At 38.0% G+C, this 20,498-nt stretch overlaps 1 protein-coding gene across 4 annotated transcripts in view; it reads left to right on the top strand.

Moving 5' to 3' along the window:
* Positions 1–20,498, top strand: part of ptpn13 (protein tyrosine phosphatase non-receptor type 13) — a 73,038-nt gene that overhangs the window by 45,756 nt on the left and 6,784 nt on the right. The window contains exons 15-38 of one of the 4 annotated variants that reach the window (XM_039672725.2): positions 30–182; positions 509–691; positions 817–979; positions 2,351–2,714; positions 5,164–5,270; positions 7,124–7,183; positions 8,383–8,472; positions 9,688–9,795; positions 10,051–10,182; positions 10,315–10,742; positions 12,003–12,131; positions 12,727–12,820; positions 13,477–13,562; positions 13,643–13,790; positions 13,924–14,138; positions 14,245–14,343; positions 15,229–15,584; positions 16,655–16,805; positions 16,935–17,090; positions 17,739–17,910; positions 18,291–18,501; positions 18,696–18,781; positions 19,738–19,799; positions 20,304–20,459. In XM_039672725.2, the coding sequence (XP_039528659.2) occupies positions 30–182; positions 509–691; positions 817–979; positions 2,351–2,714; positions 5,164–5,270; positions 7,124–7,183; positions 8,383–8,472; positions 9,688–9,795; positions 10,051–10,182; positions 10,315–10,742; positions 12,003–12,131; positions 12,727–12,820; positions 13,477–13,562; positions 13,643–13,790; positions 13,924–14,138; positions 14,245–14,343; positions 15,229–15,584; positions 16,655–16,805; positions 16,935–17,090; positions 17,739–17,910; positions 18,291–18,501; positions 18,696–18,781; positions 19,738–19,799; positions 20,304–20,459 (3,909 nt within the window). Of the gene's footprint in view, positions 1–29; positions 183–508; positions 692–816; positions 980–2,350; positions 2,715–5,163; positions 5,271–7,123; positions 7,184–8,382; positions 8,473–9,687; positions 9,796–10,050; positions 10,183–10,314; positions 10,743–12,002; positions 12,147–12,726; positions 12,821–13,476; positions 13,563–13,642; positions 13,791–13,923; positions 14,139–14,244; positions 14,344–15,228; positions 15,585–16,654; positions 16,806–16,934; positions 17,091–17,738; positions 17,911–18,290; positions 18,502–18,695; positions 18,782–19,737; positions 19,800–20,303; positions 20,460–20,498 lie in introns of all 4 variants that reach the window. The other 3 variants (XM_039672716.2, XM_039672732.2, XM_039672740.2) reach the window with 3 other exon arrangements.

Here is a 20,498-nt window from a genome sequence, read left to right as displayed (position 1 = left end):
GAGTGTTCATTATATGTTTATCTCATCAGCTCCACGGAAAGACATATTTCCGGTCGGAACACTACCTTCCTGCATCGGTTCTGGACAAGATCGATCAGACCACCGTTAAAGAAGAGCTACCCAAACTACACAGCTCGTACTTCAACGCTTCAGAGCAGGAGGCCGAGCTGGAGTTTCTCAAGGTCAGGAACTGAAGAGTGATTCTAGGCAGAGCTTCCTGATTGGCCAAACTTCTGTAATTGACTGGAATAAGCATAGATTGCTGCAATCTGTTTTCCCTCAAATACTTTTGATTACAGCCAGACCAAAAGTTGTTCTTGGAGCCTGGTTGTACTCATTCACATTTTTTTTTTTTTTTTTTTTTTACGAGATAAGTACAGTAAAGTCAATAATTGTGAATAAACTGACTTGTTTTGATTGTGCTCGAAGCTCTATTTCTTTTCCTAAAAACTGTTGTTGTAGTCTGCTTGTGATTAGATCGGTCTCGTCATTTCTCTCTAATTTAAAGGTGTGCCAGAGACTGCCAGAATATGGAGTTCACTTCCATCGTGTGCTTCCTGAGAAGAGATCCCGAACTGGCATCATGCTGGGCATTTACTCGAAGGGTGTCCTCATCTTCGAGGTACTGAATGGAAATCGAACCCCTGTGCTAAGGTTCCCCTGGAGGGATACCAAGAAGATCTCTTTCACGGTAAGGTGTTTAAATGTGCATGTGAATGTTTCACACAGCCGTGTTGGAGTTCCTAGAAGAAAAGGCTTCAGGCTGTTTGACATGGAAATATTTATTTGGTGTGTTCCTGTGTTTCTCTATGGCAGAAAAAGAAGATTTGCTTGCAGAACACTTCGGACGGGATCAAACATCTGTTCCAGACAGACAGTCAGAAGACCTGCCAGTATCTGCTGCACCAGTGCTCGGCCCAGTACAAATTCCACCTGCACATGAAAGCCAGACAGAACAACCAAGAACTACAGGACCTGGGTGAGAAAGAAGGAAAGAGCAAACACAAATGGAAGCAGAAAGCAAATGTTTATTTCATTTTGAATTTAATACTCTTTATGTAGCTGTAAAAGAGCAAGAATACAGCATAAATATAGATTTAAATTGTGTATATGTCTGCAAGAAAGGCTGATATTGCATAGTTTACACACAATATTTCCTTCTCTCGGCTTTTTTTAACTCTATAGAGTGCCGAAGTGATGACGTCACTTTGTAGGACAGCTCGGAAGTTAGCGGCGCTTGAGTTCCCTCGATCAAAAACCCATGCATTTTCCCCATAGACTTTTGGAAAATGGCAAAAAAATAAGATCTGTGTTCAACAAAAAGTTGTGACCCTTACAAGTCAATCCAAAATGTATAAAATTTTATGTCCAAATTTAAAGTTAAACAAAAACACAAGCAGACACAATAAAGTTTAAAAAAACACAAGCAGGTTATAACTGGTGTGTTTTATGTCATAGATCAAAACGTGAAAATATTTAGAGGCTTTGTTAACCACAGACCTTATTTCAGACGATTTTGCAAAAACCCATTCAAAAATCCCATTGAATTTAGAGAGAGGGAACCGGGAGTGCTAAAATACTAACTCACTTCCACGTTTTAGCCTACAAAGTGACGTGATAACTTCGGCACTCTATTGGCAAATGGATTAAGAAAGTGCTTTTTTAATGTGAGTTAAACATTTGATTTTAAGTCTATTTAATTTTGTCAAATTAGTCAAATTTTAATCATTTCTGTTTTTGATTAAAAAAAAATGATGATTGATTTCTTAATTATAGTTTTGTGTGGTACTCATAGTTCTGGTCAGTAATATTTATTTAATTTTAGTTGATTAAATACTTTTATTGAGCAAGAAGGCATTAAATTGATCTTTAAAAAAAGTCTAACCAAATCTAACCTTTTACTTTTATGATATTAAACAAATCCTTTTCTGTTTTAGAATTTAGAAGACGACCACATCATTTTAAACACTGTAACAAGATGACTTCTGATATTTATTTCAATATTTACTTCTGGCATTCTGAAATATTTGAAATCAAAAGGAAACAACTTTTAGGGTTGAACTCCTAATGATTAAACAAAATGAGAAAAAAGCAAGGAAAGGTTCCTTTAAAATAAGAGACCTTTGGAAAATAAGCAAGTGTTCCAAATGGCCCATCCTCCTCAATTTGCTCTTCAAGAACTGGCATTAAACTCACTGTTGAAAATAAACTATAGAGTCGATACAAGCCATAATATGCCAGAACCTTTCTTGGCTGTGTAGAAGCCAAAAATGTCATGGAAGCTGAAGCATGGCTTTAACTGTTGCACTCTGCATGTTCTTCACCATCGTCTGTTGTTTCTTCCCTACAGAGAACTCTCCTCTTAGCAGTCTGCAGTACACTGATGGGATGGGTGCAGTAAGTCTTTCCCCCAGCACTGACCCTGACCTCTACAAGAGGATGTCCTACTCTGACATATCCGTCAGCAAGAGTTTATCGGGTCGGGTCTCTGTCCCACCAGAAGTGCCCTATCCGGGGTTCAGCAGCTCCAACCCCAGGATGATGAGCCGTTCCCATCATAACCTGGGTCAGCTGCCCGAGTCGCCAGAGCACAGGATGATGCCTTTCAGTAGCCAATCACAGAGCGGCATGGCCCGATCACAAGTGCTTGCATCATCACACCAGCGTGCAAGCTCCGACACGGACTCCATCTCTGTCGCCAGACAGCAGGAAAGGTGAGCGACACATGCAAACATGTATTTACAAAACAAATGATGGTTGCAATCTTGTCTTGTTCACCGGCTGTCTCATAGATAGTTTGATGTTTTTATTTTATTTATTTATTGTTTATTTGAGTAGGGACAGATACAAAAAACAGATTATTACATAAAGAACAATCTGATGCCTCTGTCACAGTGTTTATAGCCAAGGCTAATTCGCAACACCTGTCCCTAGAAGAGCTTTTAACAGTTTCAGATAATAAAGAAGTAAAAATGACAGTGAATACAATAAAATGTCTAGAAACCAGTTAGCACCTCATATCACATTTACTCGAACTCACACAGATGCACACCTCACATACACAAGGATATACATTTCATATGGCATGATCACACTGCTGCTGTATGAACCAGGCTTTTGTTAGTTTTTTAAAGGTGGACAGTTTAACTGGTTTTACCTTCTCATGATCAATTGTAACTTGTCTTGAAAATTATGTCTCTGTACACCTGTCTCACTCTCCTACTCATGTACAACTTATGTAATGTTTAATAAGGATAACTCATCTTATACCCATTTTACAATGTTTTTGTATCCCGTCTCACTCTCAGGTTCTTCTACTTAGTTTCAGTTTGATTTCTAATGTTCCACACCTTTGTTACAGTCTTGATTTGCATTGTGTGCCTTTTTAATACCTTTATACACATCTCACTCTCCTTCTCTCTCTCTATATATATATATATATATATATATATATATATATATATATACAATTTTTACAATACCTTTATATAACCACCTTGCTCTCTAGCTCTGACATGGTTTCTCTTATGTCTTTAAAACTTTCTCAATCTCCTGCTCTGCTTATGTCTTCAAACATGTATAGCTCTCTTGTTTGGCAGTTCTTTACACCTGTAGTTTGTCTTGTAACTTCTGTAGCCCTCAAACCGTATTCACTTTATAGCCCTTAATCCTGTACTTGTGGACAAATGTGGGCACAGAGGACTCAGGTGTGATCATAAATTTTATATCACTGTCTTCGATAAAGTTTTGTCTATCCATTTATGGTGTTTTATTTATTTTGGGGGTATTTTTGAATTTATTTACTTCAAAAAGTACCATATTTTCTATGTAAATTATGCTTATTTTTATGTTTTATTTTTTTTTTTTTTTAACTACACTAAAATATCATTCCAATAAGTTCTTAGAGCTAAAACCTAAAGATGAAGTGACTTTGCGGTCACCTGGTGTCTTATTTTGTCTTATTTTAGTATGCTCTAAATTACAGTTTTTTCCTATTCATTTCTATTGGTGCCCATTTACAAATACAAGATTAAGGAGTTTTTTTTCACCCACTTAACATTGTAGAATTGAGTCAAAAAAAAAAGTGTGTGTTCAGGAGGCAAACTTAGGAAAAGTAGCCAAGTCTTGTACCACTCAGATCAAGGGAAGTATTTGTTAAAAATAAATCAAAACTATTTTGCCCACATTTGTCAAGAATACGGCTTTAGGGTTAAGCTTGTCTGACTCTCCTGTAGTTTATCTGATAAGGTTTTTGCACCCGTCTCACTCTCTTGATATGATTCAGTTTGTCTTATTACCTCACACCTGTCTCACTCTCCTCTTCTGTTGTGTTTTTGCTTTACAGTGTTTTACACCCGTCTCACCCTCTAGCTTAGTTTTATGGTATCTTTACATCCTTCTCATTCTACTAATCAATTGTAGTTTGTCTTGTAAATAATGTTTTTACTCCTGTCTCGCTCACCTAATCTTGTACAATTTAATTTGTAAAGAAAACTCATATCTAATAGATAACTCATCTCACCCACCATTTTTTTACTCAATTTACAATGTCTTTACACCCGTCTCACTCACCTAATCTGCTGTAGTTTGTCCTATGTCTCAAAACAGTGTCATTTTCCTTGCCTACTGTGGTTTATCTTACGTCTTTATAGCCTTCTCACTCTCCTCTGCTTCTTTCAGTTTGTTATACCTGTCTCGCTCTCCTGCTCTTCTGCAGTTTTATTTCCGCCTGTCGCACTCTCCTTTTCTGCTTTTGCGTGTTGCTGTGTCAGCTTGCCACTGAGCTGCCTGGGGCCAACAGCATTAATCAGCTCTCAAGGGAGACAGACAGTCTCTGTGCCTGTGAGACTGATATTCTTAAAACCCTGTTCGCACATGTTTGCAACCATTTTATAGTCCTGTGAAGATAATTGTAATATTTTACACTCAGTGGTGTAATGCATGCTCACAGGAACAGTGCTCTTATGGGTGACGTCTTGATTTAGGTGATTGCGATCTTTTACATCTTTATGACTGTAACGCGTGTTTAGTTTTATTTTATTAATATCATATGCAGTTTCACTCTAACGATTTTTATAAATTGATCAGAAAATGGAAATAATTGCATTTATTCCACTGGATGTAATTGCCTTTTGCACTGATTTTCTTTTACTTTATTCCCAGTTTGTTCAGCTCCACGGTCGATGGCAGTCCCCGCTGGAGCCCCAAAAGCTTGAAGAAAGAGTCTGACTCTTCCTCCTGTGAGGACACGGGACAGGCGTATGTCGTAGGTGAGGACGATGAGACACGACCAGTTGCTTCTCTCTTATCTCCGCTTGCACCTGCCTGGAAAATGGCTCATCACCCTCAAAGAACATGTCTTTCTGCCTTTGAACTTTTATTTTGCCGTCTCTCACTTCCTTACTTTGTTGTCTCTTTTCTGATGGTCTGTCAGGATAGTGGGTGGATTTTTTTTTTTCTTTTTTCTCTCTGCGTCTCTCTGTGGAGTCAGAGGCTGTCTGCCTCTTTCGTTTTATCTTTTTAACAGCTCTCTCCCTCGGTTCCCTCACTGATCTTTTCATTTTACCTCTCCATTTCATCCCGTCATCCGCTGTCAGATCAGAGAGAGCAGCAGCCCAAATCCTCTCAACATCTTCCTCCGCATGTCGAATAGATGCCATAAAGAGATTACAGATTACAGAATTGATGTGCTTTTACATTCATCATTATATATCATGTCAGAGAATAATGTGAGCCTCTATATAAAAAGTTATTTTACCTTGGCAAATAATTGATTTTGGGCAACATGACAGCAAAGTTCACCCTATTTACTTTCTTCATGCATGTTACTGGTTCTATTGTGCAAAGACCATTTGGTGCACATTAATCCAAAGAAAGAAAGACATTTTGGGTGACATGCAAAACTCTTCAACCTCTTCATTATGGCATGCAACTCCCAGTGAAAACACATGGATGTAAAATGCTAAGACTGTTTCGTGTTATCTTTAACCATGATAAAATCATTGTTATTGTATTTAAATGACAATATAAGACACCAGTCTTCAATATGCACTTTATTTGATTAATAGTTATAATAATTAATTGGCATTACTGTGTTATATTGTAGCTACACTACTATTTAAAAGATTTGTGGTAGTTTTTTATTTTTTTAAACGTTTTTGAAAAGTCTCTTATGCTCACCAAAAACTGCAAAAACAGTAATATTATAAATAATATAACAGTTTAAAAGAACTGTTTTCTATTTGAATACATTTTAAAATGTAATTAATTCCTGTGATGGAAAGGCGACTTTTCAGCATCATTACTCCAGTCTTTAGTGTCACATAATACAAAATACATCCCCTTCAATACATGTATTTAATTATGTAGTTATCGGTGTTGTAGTCGAGACCAGCTCACTCGAGTCCGAGTCGAGACCGAGACCATAGAGGGTCGAGTCCGAGTCGAGACCGAGACCAAAGAGGTTGGATAACCTAAGGTTGGGTCTCAAACCAGACTTAAAGATATCTTCAAGAATATGTAAAATATTTGGTGGTAACAATAAAATTGGCACCATACTCAAACAGTAAACCAAATATACCATGGAATCATGTACACTGTAATGGTAAAAAGGCCACATAGTGGTGTAGGGAATTTTATTATGATTATGACTTACAATTGTTTCAATCAGTAAGTGCTCTTTCACAGAACATTACTGTACAACTGAATTATGGATGATAAGGCAGACATTTTCATAGTTGAGCTAGAGGCTCCACATCACATCTGACCTGGGTCCTGCTGCATTTGCGTGCCACGAACATTATAGTCTCAAGTCATGCGCAGTTGCGCACAAGAAAGTCAGCAATCATTGGACGTTTCAATTTAAACATATTTAAAGAAATATTAACATACAGTAATAATCATGACATATTTTGAATGGGACTCGAGTGGACTCGGGAATAAGTCCGAGTCCCGAATCCCAATATGTTCGAGTATGAGACAATTCCGAGTCAAAATGCATGACAGTTCCGAGTTCATGACAAGACCGAGTTCGTTAAAATATGGACTCGAGACCGAGTCTCAAGTGCACAACACTGGTAGTTATGATGGTCTAGTACCTTGACCTGTTTTTAATATTTCGCAGGTGTGAGCATGCACAGCTCGGGAGTGCCCTCGACTCCGGCCGGCTCCATAGGAATCACTGGTACGATATACAAATCTGTTTTTCACTTAGCGTTGTGGAGCACAGCACAGCTCTATGTAGTTTTTTTCCTGCCTGTAATGTGTTTCTTTTCAATGGTCAAATTTAGTGAGTCCTGAAAGCTGCTAGGAAATGTCTTGTCCTCTCTGGCCCAGAAACACAAACATCTGCTTAAATTGCAGTGAACTTTTGCTGAAGGAAAACAGTCCTGATTTTAATGTCAATAATAACAGTAGTTTGCCACACATTGACAATGGCGTCTGTTTAATCAGAGTTTAGAATCCCAAAGTCTGAGGAGAACTTGCCAAATCCAACATGCTCCGGATTGCTGTTTTCTCTGGTGTTTTGCATGGCATGGAGATCATCTTTTGTTATGCTCTTTCCTCTCTCGCGCACACTTTTTTTTGGCTCAAGTTTTATTGCCGTCTTTCTCTGGCTCAGATACACTGTTTTGCTAAGCCGCGTGTTTTTAGCAGCTCTGATATATGGCCGTAGTGTGGGCTAATCTCCCTCATCCTCGAGGATGAGTTGCTGGCCACGGCTGTTAGTATAGCACGTCAGAGTTGGGCCAAACATAATGTTGTCCCTTAGTACCAAGACCCTAGTTATGAAAGATTAGCCCAGCTTATGGAAAGATGTGCATGCATTTAAGACTTTTTATACTTATATACAATGAACAAGTATTTTTCTGTTATTTTTTTCTCTCTGCTCATTGTTTTACTGCTTTTACAGCACTATGGTCAACTTGCTTTATAAATAAATTTGAATTTAAATATTACTCACAGACTGTTGTGGGATGCTCAATTACATGTGTGTGTGTGTGTGTGTGTGTGTATATATATATGAAGAGTTCAGATGCAAAAGCCTCTAAGTGCCATTTGAAATTTTCTTCTAGAATGATAATTTTTTATCAAGCTTGTATATTTAAGTTCAGTGATTTCACTTAAATGGCAATGAAGATTACCTATTAATTGTTATTTAAGTGAAATCACTGAACTTAAATATACAAGTTTGATAAAAATCATCATTAAAGAAGAAAATTTCAAATGGCATTTAGAGGCTTTTGCATCTGAACTCTTCATATATATATATATATATATAACACTGGTTGTTAGTTCCCAAAGTGTGTTTGTGTGTAAAAAACGAACACACACTGTTTTAAAACCTAAACCTCTTCCCTTTCTGTTATTTCCCACCCACAGACTCCCTGAAGAAGAAGGTGCATGCTTTACCCTCCCCAGAGCGAGAGATACAGACCGTAAATCTGAAGAAAGATGCCAAGTATGGACTGGGTGAGTGAGCAGTTCACACAAGTAGTCAGAATGGAGCTCCTTTGACACAGAAATGCTGCTAAATCTCTCTCTCACACACACACACACACACACACACACACACACACACACACATTGAGGTTTTATGAAGACTTTTCATAGACATCATAATTTTATACAGTACAAACTGTGTATTCTATCCCCTTACCCTAACCCTCCCCCTAGACTTACAAATTACAGAAAATGTTCTTCATCTGTACATTTTTAAAAAAACATCAGTCTGTATGATTAATAAGCGGTTTTCCTCATGGGGACCAAAATATGTGCCCACAAGGACAAGGATTTCAGATATTGCCAATCTTTGTGGGTACATTTTGTCCCCTTAATGTAGGGTTTACCAGGCCACACACACAGACACACACGCGACTCTATAGAGTGATAGAGTGCAGAGGTCTGGCAGCCCTCACCTCTCACACAGTGATTAATGAATCCCATTCCGGGAGGGAAATGTGCTGTTTTACATCCACCTCAAATGGGGACTTGCACTGAAATATCTTATCAGGATTTTGCCTGAATGATAGGCTATCTGTTATTGATAAGAAAAATGCCCTATTTTAACTATCTGAAACGCAAGTAAACGCAAGTGGGCGGATATTCGGGTCGCAAATGTAAAATGGGTTGGTCTGAAGTAGCTACATTACTCATAGGTGTGGTTTGGGCATAACATGCAATACGTATCATCTCACATTCCCTTTAAAGGCAGGCACACTTGTTTCATGAGGATTGCAATTAGAATGGCACACGCCGGGAGAGGTTCACAGCCGAGGAGACCGAGGTTTTCATCAGGGCCGTATTGTATGGGGATGGGAGAAACCCACCCAAATTAGCTTCGGTTAAACAGGCGTATCATAATTTGAGTAAATGTGTAAGCTAGATTAATGCCTATTTTTTCACATCTTCATTGACACCACAATGATTTCCCTCATGTGGTAATATTTTTCTTTTTTATTTATGTATCATATGCAAAAATGGGAATTTCTGCATCTGGGTAGATGAGAGATGCAAAGTGTTTGCGCGTTGTGCACACTCTACACTATGGCTAAGTGTGCGCCCTTAAAATAGCAAATGAATAATGCGCCGCTGATGCGCCGGAACACACCGCCTCTTCTTCTTTTTTTTTTTTTTTATTTCTGTGAGACATAGTAGAATGATATATGCGTTTGTGTCTCTCACCAGGCTTTCAGGTCGTAGGCGGGGAGAATTCTGGCCGTCAGGACCTGGGCTCCTTCATCAGCTCCATCACACCAGGGGGACCAGCAGATATCAACGGCTGTCTGAAACCAGGTATCAAAGTGGAAAGAGGAGTGATCTTGTTTGTATATTTAGAAATAGTTTGAATTTTCTGATTGAAAGCATCACATTTTAGTCTTTTTAAGGGAACTTCCTAGAAATGTGGAACTGATATACCTGAATTTCAATATGTGAAACGCCGTGTACTATCCATGAGCGACAAGTTTTGATCAAAGACGATGGTCGATAGAGCATTTTTATTTGTTCAGTGCAAGGTTGTTAACTCCACATTTTTGTCATTTCCTGCAGGTGACCGGTTGTTGAGCGTGAATGCTGTCAGTCTGGAAGACTTATCACATGACACTGTGGTGGAGATTCTGCAGAGCACCCCTGATGATGTCACACTGGTGGTCTCTCAACCTAAAGAGAGACTGTTTCCAGGTAATGGATGCGTGTGGACGTTATGGGAGAACAAATATAAATGTAGCGTTTCACCAGATTCGGTCTGAGAAAATGCTTTTCTGAAGGCTTGATGACAGTACCATAAACAAGCCTCTTTTTTCCTTCTGTTAGACTCTCATTCAGGAATCCATCACTTTAAATCAGCCACTCAAAATCAGGAAGATGTTGTTGATTCTTCCTCTGAAGATCATACACCCTCCCCCAGCCCGCCTCTTATCTCCAGCAAAACGTCTCCGCCTCAGTCCGTTCGACAGGGCAGCGTCAGTTCGCAGGACTCCAGGACAGAGAGCGCCGGCCTCCTGCAAACAAACCTCAATGGATTCCATCGCAGCATTCCCACCGAGGGTCCCGTGGCAGAGCAGTCACTGACAGCTGACAGTAAACCCTGTGTTGAAGCCACTCCACCAGCGTTGCCCCCTAAAACTAGAAAACCTAAAGTGCCAGATGTTCCTAAAGAGCTGGAATACTCAGACAGAGGGGATTCTGACATGGATGAAGACACACACTCAAGTAGCCAAGAGAAACAAAAGACTAAAAAGGTAGAATCAGTCTCAGTAGTTATTTGAAAATGAACTTTGACTCAGCCTTCAAGGTTTCCTATCGAGATTGTAGTCAGCATCTGTTTGATATGAACTTTGACGTGTGCTTTTTAATGTTACTTCAGTGTTTAAACCTCACAACAAATATTAAATTGCCTTTTTTCTAAATAATAGGACAGTTCTTGCTCACTCATTGCTTCCCTCCTCCAGTGGATTTTCACTTAATCAAATGCAGAACATAATTTGAGATTTTCAAACATATTTCACATTGACACAATGTTCTAACTATGGCCATTTGACAAGTTTAAATCAATGAAATCATCATGTTTCATCATCAAGTGCCACTGAGGAAAATGTTGGTCTAGTGTTAGAGATGTTACCAAATTCACTGCATTGAATGAGGTACTTAAGTTTGGGATCAGCAAGATTTTTTAAATGCTCACCAAGACTGCATATATTTGATTAAAAATATAGTAAAAACCATAATATTAAGGAATATTATTACAATTCGTATTCTTTTTGAATAGATTTCAAAATTGTATTTATTTTTTGTCTTGGTAAAGAGTTCATTGTCACATGATCCTTCAGAAATCGTTCTAATATGCTGACTTACTGCTCAGGTAACATTTTGTATTATTATCACTGCTGAATATAATAAATCGAAATTTCAAAAGAACAACATTTATTGGAAATCTTTTGAAATATTACCAATGTCCTCACTGTTTTGCTTTTTCTCAATTTAACTCTGAAGTATTTTTTTTTTTTAAATGTCTTGCTGACCCCAAACTTTTGATTAGTTATTAACCATTGAGCAAATGCATATCAATGTGTTAACAACCACTCAAAGCCACAACAGAGGTTTGGACCAATGAGATTTCAGTGTGGGTAGGGATGACTGACAAATGTTCTATCGATCATCGTCATTAAACTTCACTTGTCGCTCCTGGATAGTACACAGTGTTTCACATATTGAAATTCAGGTTTATCAGTTCCACATTTCTTGGAGTTCCCTTAAAAGCTTATATCACTATTTAAGGTTAATACTTAGTATTTAGCTACACTTTAGACCACGCAAATGTGTGAAATACCAATAAAAAGGTTCTAATTGCTTGTGACCGTCCCTCGCTCTCTTTCTGACCAATTGCATTTCTGAATGTAAATGCAATGCAGTTGTGCATGTCAACTCCATTAACCTTTGACCCTTGCATGAAAACGGCTGTGCACGGCCTTGTATTTACCCCAGCTCTTCTCTGTTTACAGGGGGTTTCTCCCAACATCGTCACGGAGACTTTAAGTGCTAGTAGCCCAGAAGTCAATAGCCTCCAGCCTGGAGATCTATTTGACATTGAGCTGTCCAAAATAGACAGCAGTCTGGGCATTAGTGTCACGGTACTGTTTGGAAAGGTTTCCGCTCTCTCTTTTTTTTTCTCCTTTGTTTCCCCTTTACTTACTTTGTGTGTGTGTGTGTGGTGTTTTTGTACCCTTAGCCCTCGCTCCTTTTTGAAGCTCTTCGCTTGGCTTCAGTTTTGGGAAAGTAGATTTGGCTCTTTGCATGCAGATTTTTACAGGCATTTGAATTTGCTCCTTCACAAAACGGTAAAACTGAAAAACAGTAGGTACAGCAAAGTGTAGAAACACGCACAGCCAAAGACATTTTCAGTTGTGTTTTGTTTCTGACGGAGACGCACTAATGCCTGCATGGATTTGCATTTTCTTGTCTACGGTGTGCTTTTTACAGCATGCAGCTTTTGTTTTGTAGACTTTTAATGATTGGATTGATTGCAAACACTGCAATGGAATTCATTAATCATCATCTTAAGTAATCAAGTGGTTTGCTTTATGATTGTTAGGGTGGGTATATCTTATAAATATAAAATGTCCAATTGATTGCTTAATACACTCTTAGATCCAAAGACAGAGCATAGGCACTTTTCCCCCATGATGCCTTTGTGTATGGCTATATTAACATGTTTGTCTGTCTCAGGGTGGATCAAACACAACATTGCGGCATGGAGGGATATACGTCAAAGCAGTCATTCCTAAAGGAGCAGCTGATCTGGATGGGAGGATTAAGAAAGGTAAAAATAATGAATTTATTTTTATTAAAACAATCATTCAGCTAGGATGCATTAAATTGATCAAAAGTGATAGTAAAGGCATTTATAATGTTACACAATATTTATATTTCTAATAAAGGCTGAATTTTCTATCAGTCAATGAATTTGTTGAAAAAAAAGTGCTGAAATCAATTTGTTGAAATCAAAGTTGTTTAATATTTTATACTTATACACTGTAAAAAAAAATATTTTCAAGATTTGTTATCACAACATTTTTTCTTTTGTCAAATCAACTTAAATAAATTGTTTAGTTCAGATAACTTATTAATTTGAGTTTTTGATGATTAAATCATTCTCCTTCATTGTATTAACTCATTTTTTTCCAGTTCAGTCAACTTAATTTTAAGGCAACCAGGTTACTTACTTTTTTAAGTTAAACCCAACAATTTTTTTTTTACAGTGTAGTGTGTGAAATTGTATTGAAAATACTCGTTTTTATACGTGTGAAGCACTTTGAGCCGCATTCCATGTATGAGAAGTGTTATACAAATAAATGTTTATTATAATAATATTTGAAATATTTTTGTGGGTAAAAGATGACCCGTTCGTTTCTTCAAGAGACTCCCAAACGTTACAAGCCTGTTAGTAAGCATGTGTGTTGATTCTGTGTCCTACAGGGGATCGTGTCATGGCTGTGAATGGGAAGAGCCTTGATGGAGCATCTCACAAACAGGCTGTAGAGATGTTGAGATATACTGGGCAGGTGAGAACGCTGCACCCCCTAGAGGACTTTTCTTTTCTCAAAGAAACAGTGTTTTTTAAAACTATGTTCTTGTTGTCTAGGTGGTGCATCTGTCTATGGAGAAAGGTCTGCCCCCAGAAAACAGAGTTCATGCCCCTCTGACCCCTCAAGACACTCCTGAGCCTCAAAACGCAGCAGTGGAGGAGATACCACCACCCAAGAAAGCAGAATACAACTTCATTACTCCGGGTATGAGGTGGAATTGATACACATGCTTACGAGCTTATGAAAATGTGCCAGAGGTGTAGAGGTTAAACATGTGGGCTGGTTACTCAAAGGTTGTGAAGAGTTAACTTTTTTTTTTTTTATTCAACCCCTCTAGATAACACGTTTGAGGTGGGTTTGCTGAAGAACACCTCCGGTTTGGGTTTCAGTTTCAGCCGTGAGGAGAACATTCCCGGAGAGCCTTCGGGTTCCAGCATGGTCCGGGTCAAGAAGCTGTTTCCAGGGCAACCAGCAGCCGAGAGTGGCTGCATCGAAGTGGGCGACGTCATTCTACGTGTCAATCAGACGCCACTCAAAGGGCTTTCACAACATGTACGTTAACCCTTTAATTTAGTCTGTGAGGATTTAAAAATATGATTTAAAACAAAATGTAAAAATAAATAAATAAAAAAATGTATTTTCTATTGCTGTTTGTCAGGAGGTGATCTCTGCTCTGAGGGGGACAGGACAGAAAGTGACCCTTCACTTGTGTAGACCTGAACTAGGGGTTTTACCTGAGATGGACCCTGCCATTGCAGTAAGACTTTTAGTCTCACTGATCTTAATTTATGTGTCAGCATCATGTTCCATTTCTAAATTAATTTTATATATAATTTGCTCAAGAATTTAAGGGAAGGCCATGATGTAACTCAATGATGTAATGGTGTATATTCAATTAGAAAATTAGTCCCACCACCATTTAGAGACCATTTTATTCAGTTTTAATGAGTCTTATTTTGAGTCATTTTATTTTATTTTGATATTTTTTATCTTATTTTATTGTCTTATTTTACTTTTATTTTATACTCTTATTTTGAGTCTTATTAAGTATTCAGGGCTAGGGTTTAGTTTTATTTTATTTAGAGTATCTTATTTAGAGTTCCATTATTGTTTTATATTTTGAGTATTTTATTTTCATTTGTTGAGTATTTAATTTTATCTTATTTTGAGTTTGTCTGAGTTTTGATTTATTTTGTGTCTTGTTTTATTTTGAACCTTATGTATTTTTAATTTGTGTATTATTGTTATGTTTAAATTTAATTATTTTATTTTTGCGTATTTGATTTAATTTAGTTTTATTTCTTTTTGAATTCTAATGAGTTTTGAGATTTATTTATCATCTTTTGTCTTATTTTATTCTCATTGTCTCATTTTCAGTGTCTCATTTTGTTTTACTGAGTTTTTTTTTAATTATTACTTATTTATTTTAATTTGTAGTATTTAATAAATTTTTTATTTGTATTTTTTTCAGTCTTATTGGGATCTCAATAACTCTCCAGTGGCCTACCTATTTGTTTTTTTGTTTGTTTTGTTTTGTTTTGTTTTGTTTAGCAACTTTAGCAGTTCTTTACAGATTTAGCTATCACAACCTATTTTTAACTATCACATCTTTGAAATTAAAACTAAAATTCCCGCTCCACAGACTCCTGTGCCTTCTCCACGAAAGGAACCTCGTCCCAAGCCCCAGCCTGAACCCAAGACAAGTTCCCCTCCTCAGACGGAGCACCAGCAATCGGTGGGCCCTGTGGAAGCGGCTCTGGAGAGGTTGCTGATGAAGTCTCCCAGTCGCAGGGACAGTTACAGCGACAGCACCGACAATGACGAGATGGAGGAGGCCTTCAGCCCCGCCAACCTAGAGCAGGCCAGTCAAGCCTGGGACAGGAGTGTATATCAAACCCCCATGGAAAGACTCCCATACGAGGCCAATATGGACGACACCGTACGATCTGCATATTACTCACCCAGACAATCCATGTCTAGACCGGAGGTCAACAGAAGGTCAGGAATGTACTCCTAAAATCGTGTTTTGCTAATATATGTGCTTGCTAAACTGTAAACAAAAAAAGAAAAGCTGCTGCCTTACAGCTCTAAGTGCAATTTCAACAACTGTATAATTCATTTCAACTTAGATTATATTAAACTGGCTTAAAATTAGTTGAATCTTGTATAACTTATCAAAATAAGTTTTCAACTTGTTTATGAGTTAAAGTAATGTAAATGTTCATCTTAAATTGAATTAATCTTAATTTAAAGAATTTAAAATGACTCAAATTAATTTGAATTAATGAATGTACATCAGTTAGTTACACTCGTTATTGCGGTGCAGTATGGGATTGAATGAGTGAACTCGATAACGTCCATTGTGGTTTCGGACACCACTACAAATGGCTTAAGGATGTAGGGGGAGTTTTGGACATAGCCCCAGGGTTCTTACATAAGCCGACTTGGTCATTTCATATTATTGGGCCCAGGTTAAAGAGTTCAGGTGTGACAGACCAATCCTCTCCTGTGGGTGTGTTTTGCTCAGTCTGTCACGTGACTCTGTAAGTGTTACACAACACGGCAGCTGGTAGCAGTGACACGCTTGTTTGCACTGCTGAAAGATCTGCAGGAAAATGACGTGGCTTGTTTTGCCTGAAGACTTCTCTTTGAGCTGAAAATGAAAAGAATTAAATACCAGGAAAAGGTCGTTGCCTTTGAGTCATGTTTAGTCTGATTGATATGCTAGTTACATCAGTTTGTTTTCTAGTTGTCTTTTTTATCTTTTGTTTTAGTTTTTTTATTTCTTAGTGTCAATGTCTATCAAAAATGTGATTTTTATATTTTTATTTTGATCGTTTTATTTATTTGTATTTCAATATAAGTTTTATTTTTCATTTGTTGGTTTCAATAATCTCAATGCATTTATTTTTTCTATTTTTAATGTAGCATCATTTTTTCCCCCACCTTTTCCCCCCCAAAATTTTCAAAACACGGGCTAGTTGTCTTACACAGAATTCATATTTATTAATCATGTTCCATTTCCTGTCTCTGTCCTCCACTGCTTCCTGTTCGTCATCCTTATCCAGTGATTTGGACAGCTCTGCTCTTGGTATGTCATCATCTCCATCTCTTCCTGAGGGGGGGATCCTGAGCCCCAGTCCTGACCCTCTTCCTCCCCCACTATCAATCCCTATTAACCTCTCTCTACCGGAACATGGCCAGGAGGAGTTCATCCCGGTGAGTGACCAGTAGCACGGCTATTTATTTTTTTATTTTTTGAGAATTTCTAACGGAAATGGATTTCTAATGTAGATTTACTGTGACTTCTCTGCTATGGTTAAAACAAGAATGTTTGTGTCATTTTAGGAGGTGGAGCTTAAGGTCTCTCTGGTGAAGTCTGATAAAGGAAGTTTAGGTTTCACCCTCACTAAAGGGCCAGATGACAATTGCTACATCCATGACATTATCCAGGACCCTGCTAAAGGAGACGGCCGCCTGCATCCAGGGGATCGCATGATAATGGTATGATAATAGGGATTAGTGTTGAGCGATCGTCTCCATTTTCAGATCGTCCTATCGTCAGACTGCGAGAATGCCCATACACAATATTATTGTGCGCATTTGGGTGGGTGCAAGAGAAAGACTTTTTCACAACTACTCATGTTTTCAACCTTCTAATGTTTATTTTGTTTCATTACTAACAAAATAAACTGACACGATTAATATTAAAGTGTTTAAAACGATTAAAACTGAGCGAATGACACTTAATGACAGTAATCACAAAAATGCATTAAACTTCCTGCATATGTCATGTCATGATTATGGAGGTGTCATGTTAGTCTTATACACACCCTTCAAGTAAAGTGTTACTGATGAATTCTATTTCATTTATACAGTGAAGACTATGCAGTGTTATTTTCCATTTGATTATTCGATTTCTGTACCTGAATACTGCTAGACTTAGCTATCAATGTCTAAAGACTTGTATAGTTAATGTACATGTACTGAAAACTTTTATTTTTGGTCCACGTCTTCTATAGATTAATTTTTCTAGGCTTTTTGATGTACACTAGCACATAAAGCTAACACAAATGGACTACTAGCTACAAAACGTAGATTTTAATTTATTTTCCACATTATGCATCTACATTCTTCTTCCTCTGTTTTTAGGTGAATAACACTGAGGTGTCCGGCATGAATCACACCGAGGTGGTCAACCTGGTGCGTGCCGCCCCCAAAGTCGTGGACCTGGTGGTAGGCCGTGTCCTAGAACCTCCCAAACCACCAATAGAGGCCCACCTCCTTCCCGACATCACGTTTCAGTGTCACGACGAGCCTTTAGGTAATGGAAATATCAAGGTATATTGTAACCGATCCTTTTTACAATTCAATGGTGTTCCCGGAAATGCCCAGAATCCAGCTGGGAAAGTATATTTTGCTGCGTTTGACCGATACATGTGGCACATCAGTGTTATCTGACTGTCAGAGGTCAATGGGGGATTTACTGGGTCACGCAAAAACACAGATATCCATCAGCATAAACAAAGCCCACCTGCGTTTCACTGGAAAAAATGAGCTCAATGGGTTCAACAACAAGCTAGATAAGGGTGTCGGATTTCAGCTTGCTGACAAAAAAGTGAAAGAGAGAAGGTGGTGTTAGAGTTTAGAGCAGCCGGATCACTTAGTGTTTGTTTACTGGGTGTGTGTGGCCGTCTCTTGTAGGTCTGGTTCTCGATGGAGGAAGTGACAGTGGATTGGGCGTACTGTACGTGAAGGACATCATCCCAGGATCCGTAGCCTCTGCAGAAGGCAGTTTGAGACACTTGGATATCATACATTACATCAACGGCGCTCCGACGCAGGATCTGACCTTGAGCGAGAGTCGCAGACTCCTGCAGCTGTCACTGAGGAATCTTAGTCTCAAAGCCACCAGGTGAGTTACTCGCACGACACCACTCGCAATGCTCGCCAAAAACACTACTAGGTTCATTTAAACGTGCAAAAAGTAACGAATTATTCAGGTGTTGGGAAGATTCTTTTGATGGACTTGTTTGTCAGTTGTTATGTGATATGTGTGATACTGTAAAGCTTCTGGACGGATGCCACTATCTAACTATATTTCCGTAGGAATGGGAAGCCTGTTTTTCCGGATGAGGAGGAGATTTCATTACTAAACAATAACATCAGTTCTAAAGTCTCCCAGAGTATGAACGGTAAGTGTAGTGGGACATAAACTAGCTGTACCTGCACAGTTTTTGGCCAAAATTTAGTCATATACACCGTTCAATAGTTTGGGCTCGGTATGATTTATAATACTTTAATGCTCCCCAAGGCTGCATTTAAAATGTTAACATTTTGAAATATTTTTTTAATAATTTACAATAACTTTTTTTTTATAATGTAAATTTAGTTTATTTCTTAGTTTAGTTTCAGTATTATTACTTCGTGATCCTTCAGAAATCATTCGAATATGCTGATTTGGGTCTTAATGTTGAAAACAGCTTCATATTTTTGTGGAAAGCATTGTTTTCCAGGATACTTTGATAAATAGAAAGTTTTCAAGGAAGAAAAAGGAAATATTAAAAATGTGTTTACTGTCACTTTTTAATCCATTTAATTCATGCTTGCTAAAGAAAAGTAGTATTTTTATGGTGTAAAAGTTGTAGTAAGTTTTATGGTGCGGACCCCAATCTTTTGAGTGGTAATGTAGAAGTGATGCTAAATGAGTTGTGAAATTTTATATAAAATCTATTAATAAGCCAATAAACATCAAGCGGTTAAAGAAATTATACAATTGCAAAGAAATGGTAAGTTTGTTAAGTTTACATTGACTGATAATGTTGATGTAATGTAACACACACTGAAGATGTCATCATAATATTTGCTTACTGAATTACCGAGCAAGAAGCAGAAGCCTAAATGTATTTATTATATTATATTATATTATATTATATTATTGCGTCTAGCTAACATTACCCCTTTACTACTGTATGGTAAAATCACATGATCTTGTGTGATTTATTGCTTAAATGAATGGTATCAACAGTTTATTTTTCTTTTGACTGTTGGCATTCTGATTACTCTAGTTAGTTGTTACTCTTCTGGTTGTAAGCACTTTAATATACACAGTGACCTCATTTCTCTCTTGCTCTTTCTCTTTGTATCATAGGTTATCTCCATAGCAACGATCGTAACGAATTAGAGGCACTATCCGGTATCTGTCCTGCTGAGGTAAGAACCTGAAGAACCTCTGGTAAACTATTACCTAATATTGATCGGTGCTGCTCTGGCTAAATATTTTATCACTAAATAGACCGACTTCAGAAACAGAAACTATTTTACTGTGGGTGCTGTTTGTGGCATGTGAGACGAGACACAAACAGCCTGAAATTGAACTGAGCCAGGTCAGATTTCTGCGGTCTGCGTTACAAGAAGAGCCAGTGAGAGGAATTTGACTAGATTTTCAGGAAACGTGTTCCGTGAATGGCCAACATTGAGGCTCCTTTCACTGAATTCGCTGTAATTGTGCTTCATTGTACTTAGGGCTTTCTTTTTTTAACAGGGTTTCGGCGAGGCTTTAAAAAGCATTGTCGTTAAATGGATTTTGCTACAATTAAGGCCTTAAATTGCATTACTTTACATTTGAAGATAGCTGCAAAAACCCTCTGCAAGTTTCCTCATATCATTCATTCTGCATTTTTTATTTCACTCTTTTCTTGTTTAAAATGTTTACAGGAGCAGATTGTGAAGCTGCAGTTGGAGAAGCCGCCAGCAGGGGGCCTGGGCTTTTCTGTGATTGGTGGAGAAAGGGGTATTTTCGTGAAGTCTGTCACCCCTGGAGGCACCGCAGACACTGCGGGCACATTGCAAGTTGGCGATCGTTTACTCAAGGTACGCAAGCAATGTTTTTACCCTCCACACCCATTTTTT

Source organism: Pimephales promelas, chromosome 19 (genome assembly GCF_988280905.1).
Source record: "Pimephales promelas chromosome 19, fPimPro1.hap1.1, whole genome shotgun sequence".
In the NCBI taxonomy this organism is placed as follows: domain Eukaryota; kingdom Metazoa; phylum Chordata; class Actinopteri; order Cypriniformes; family Leuciscidae; genus Pimephales; species Pimephales promelas.
Note: the sequence above shows the minus strand (reverse complement) of the source record. Positions and strands in the feature narration are given on the sequence as shown.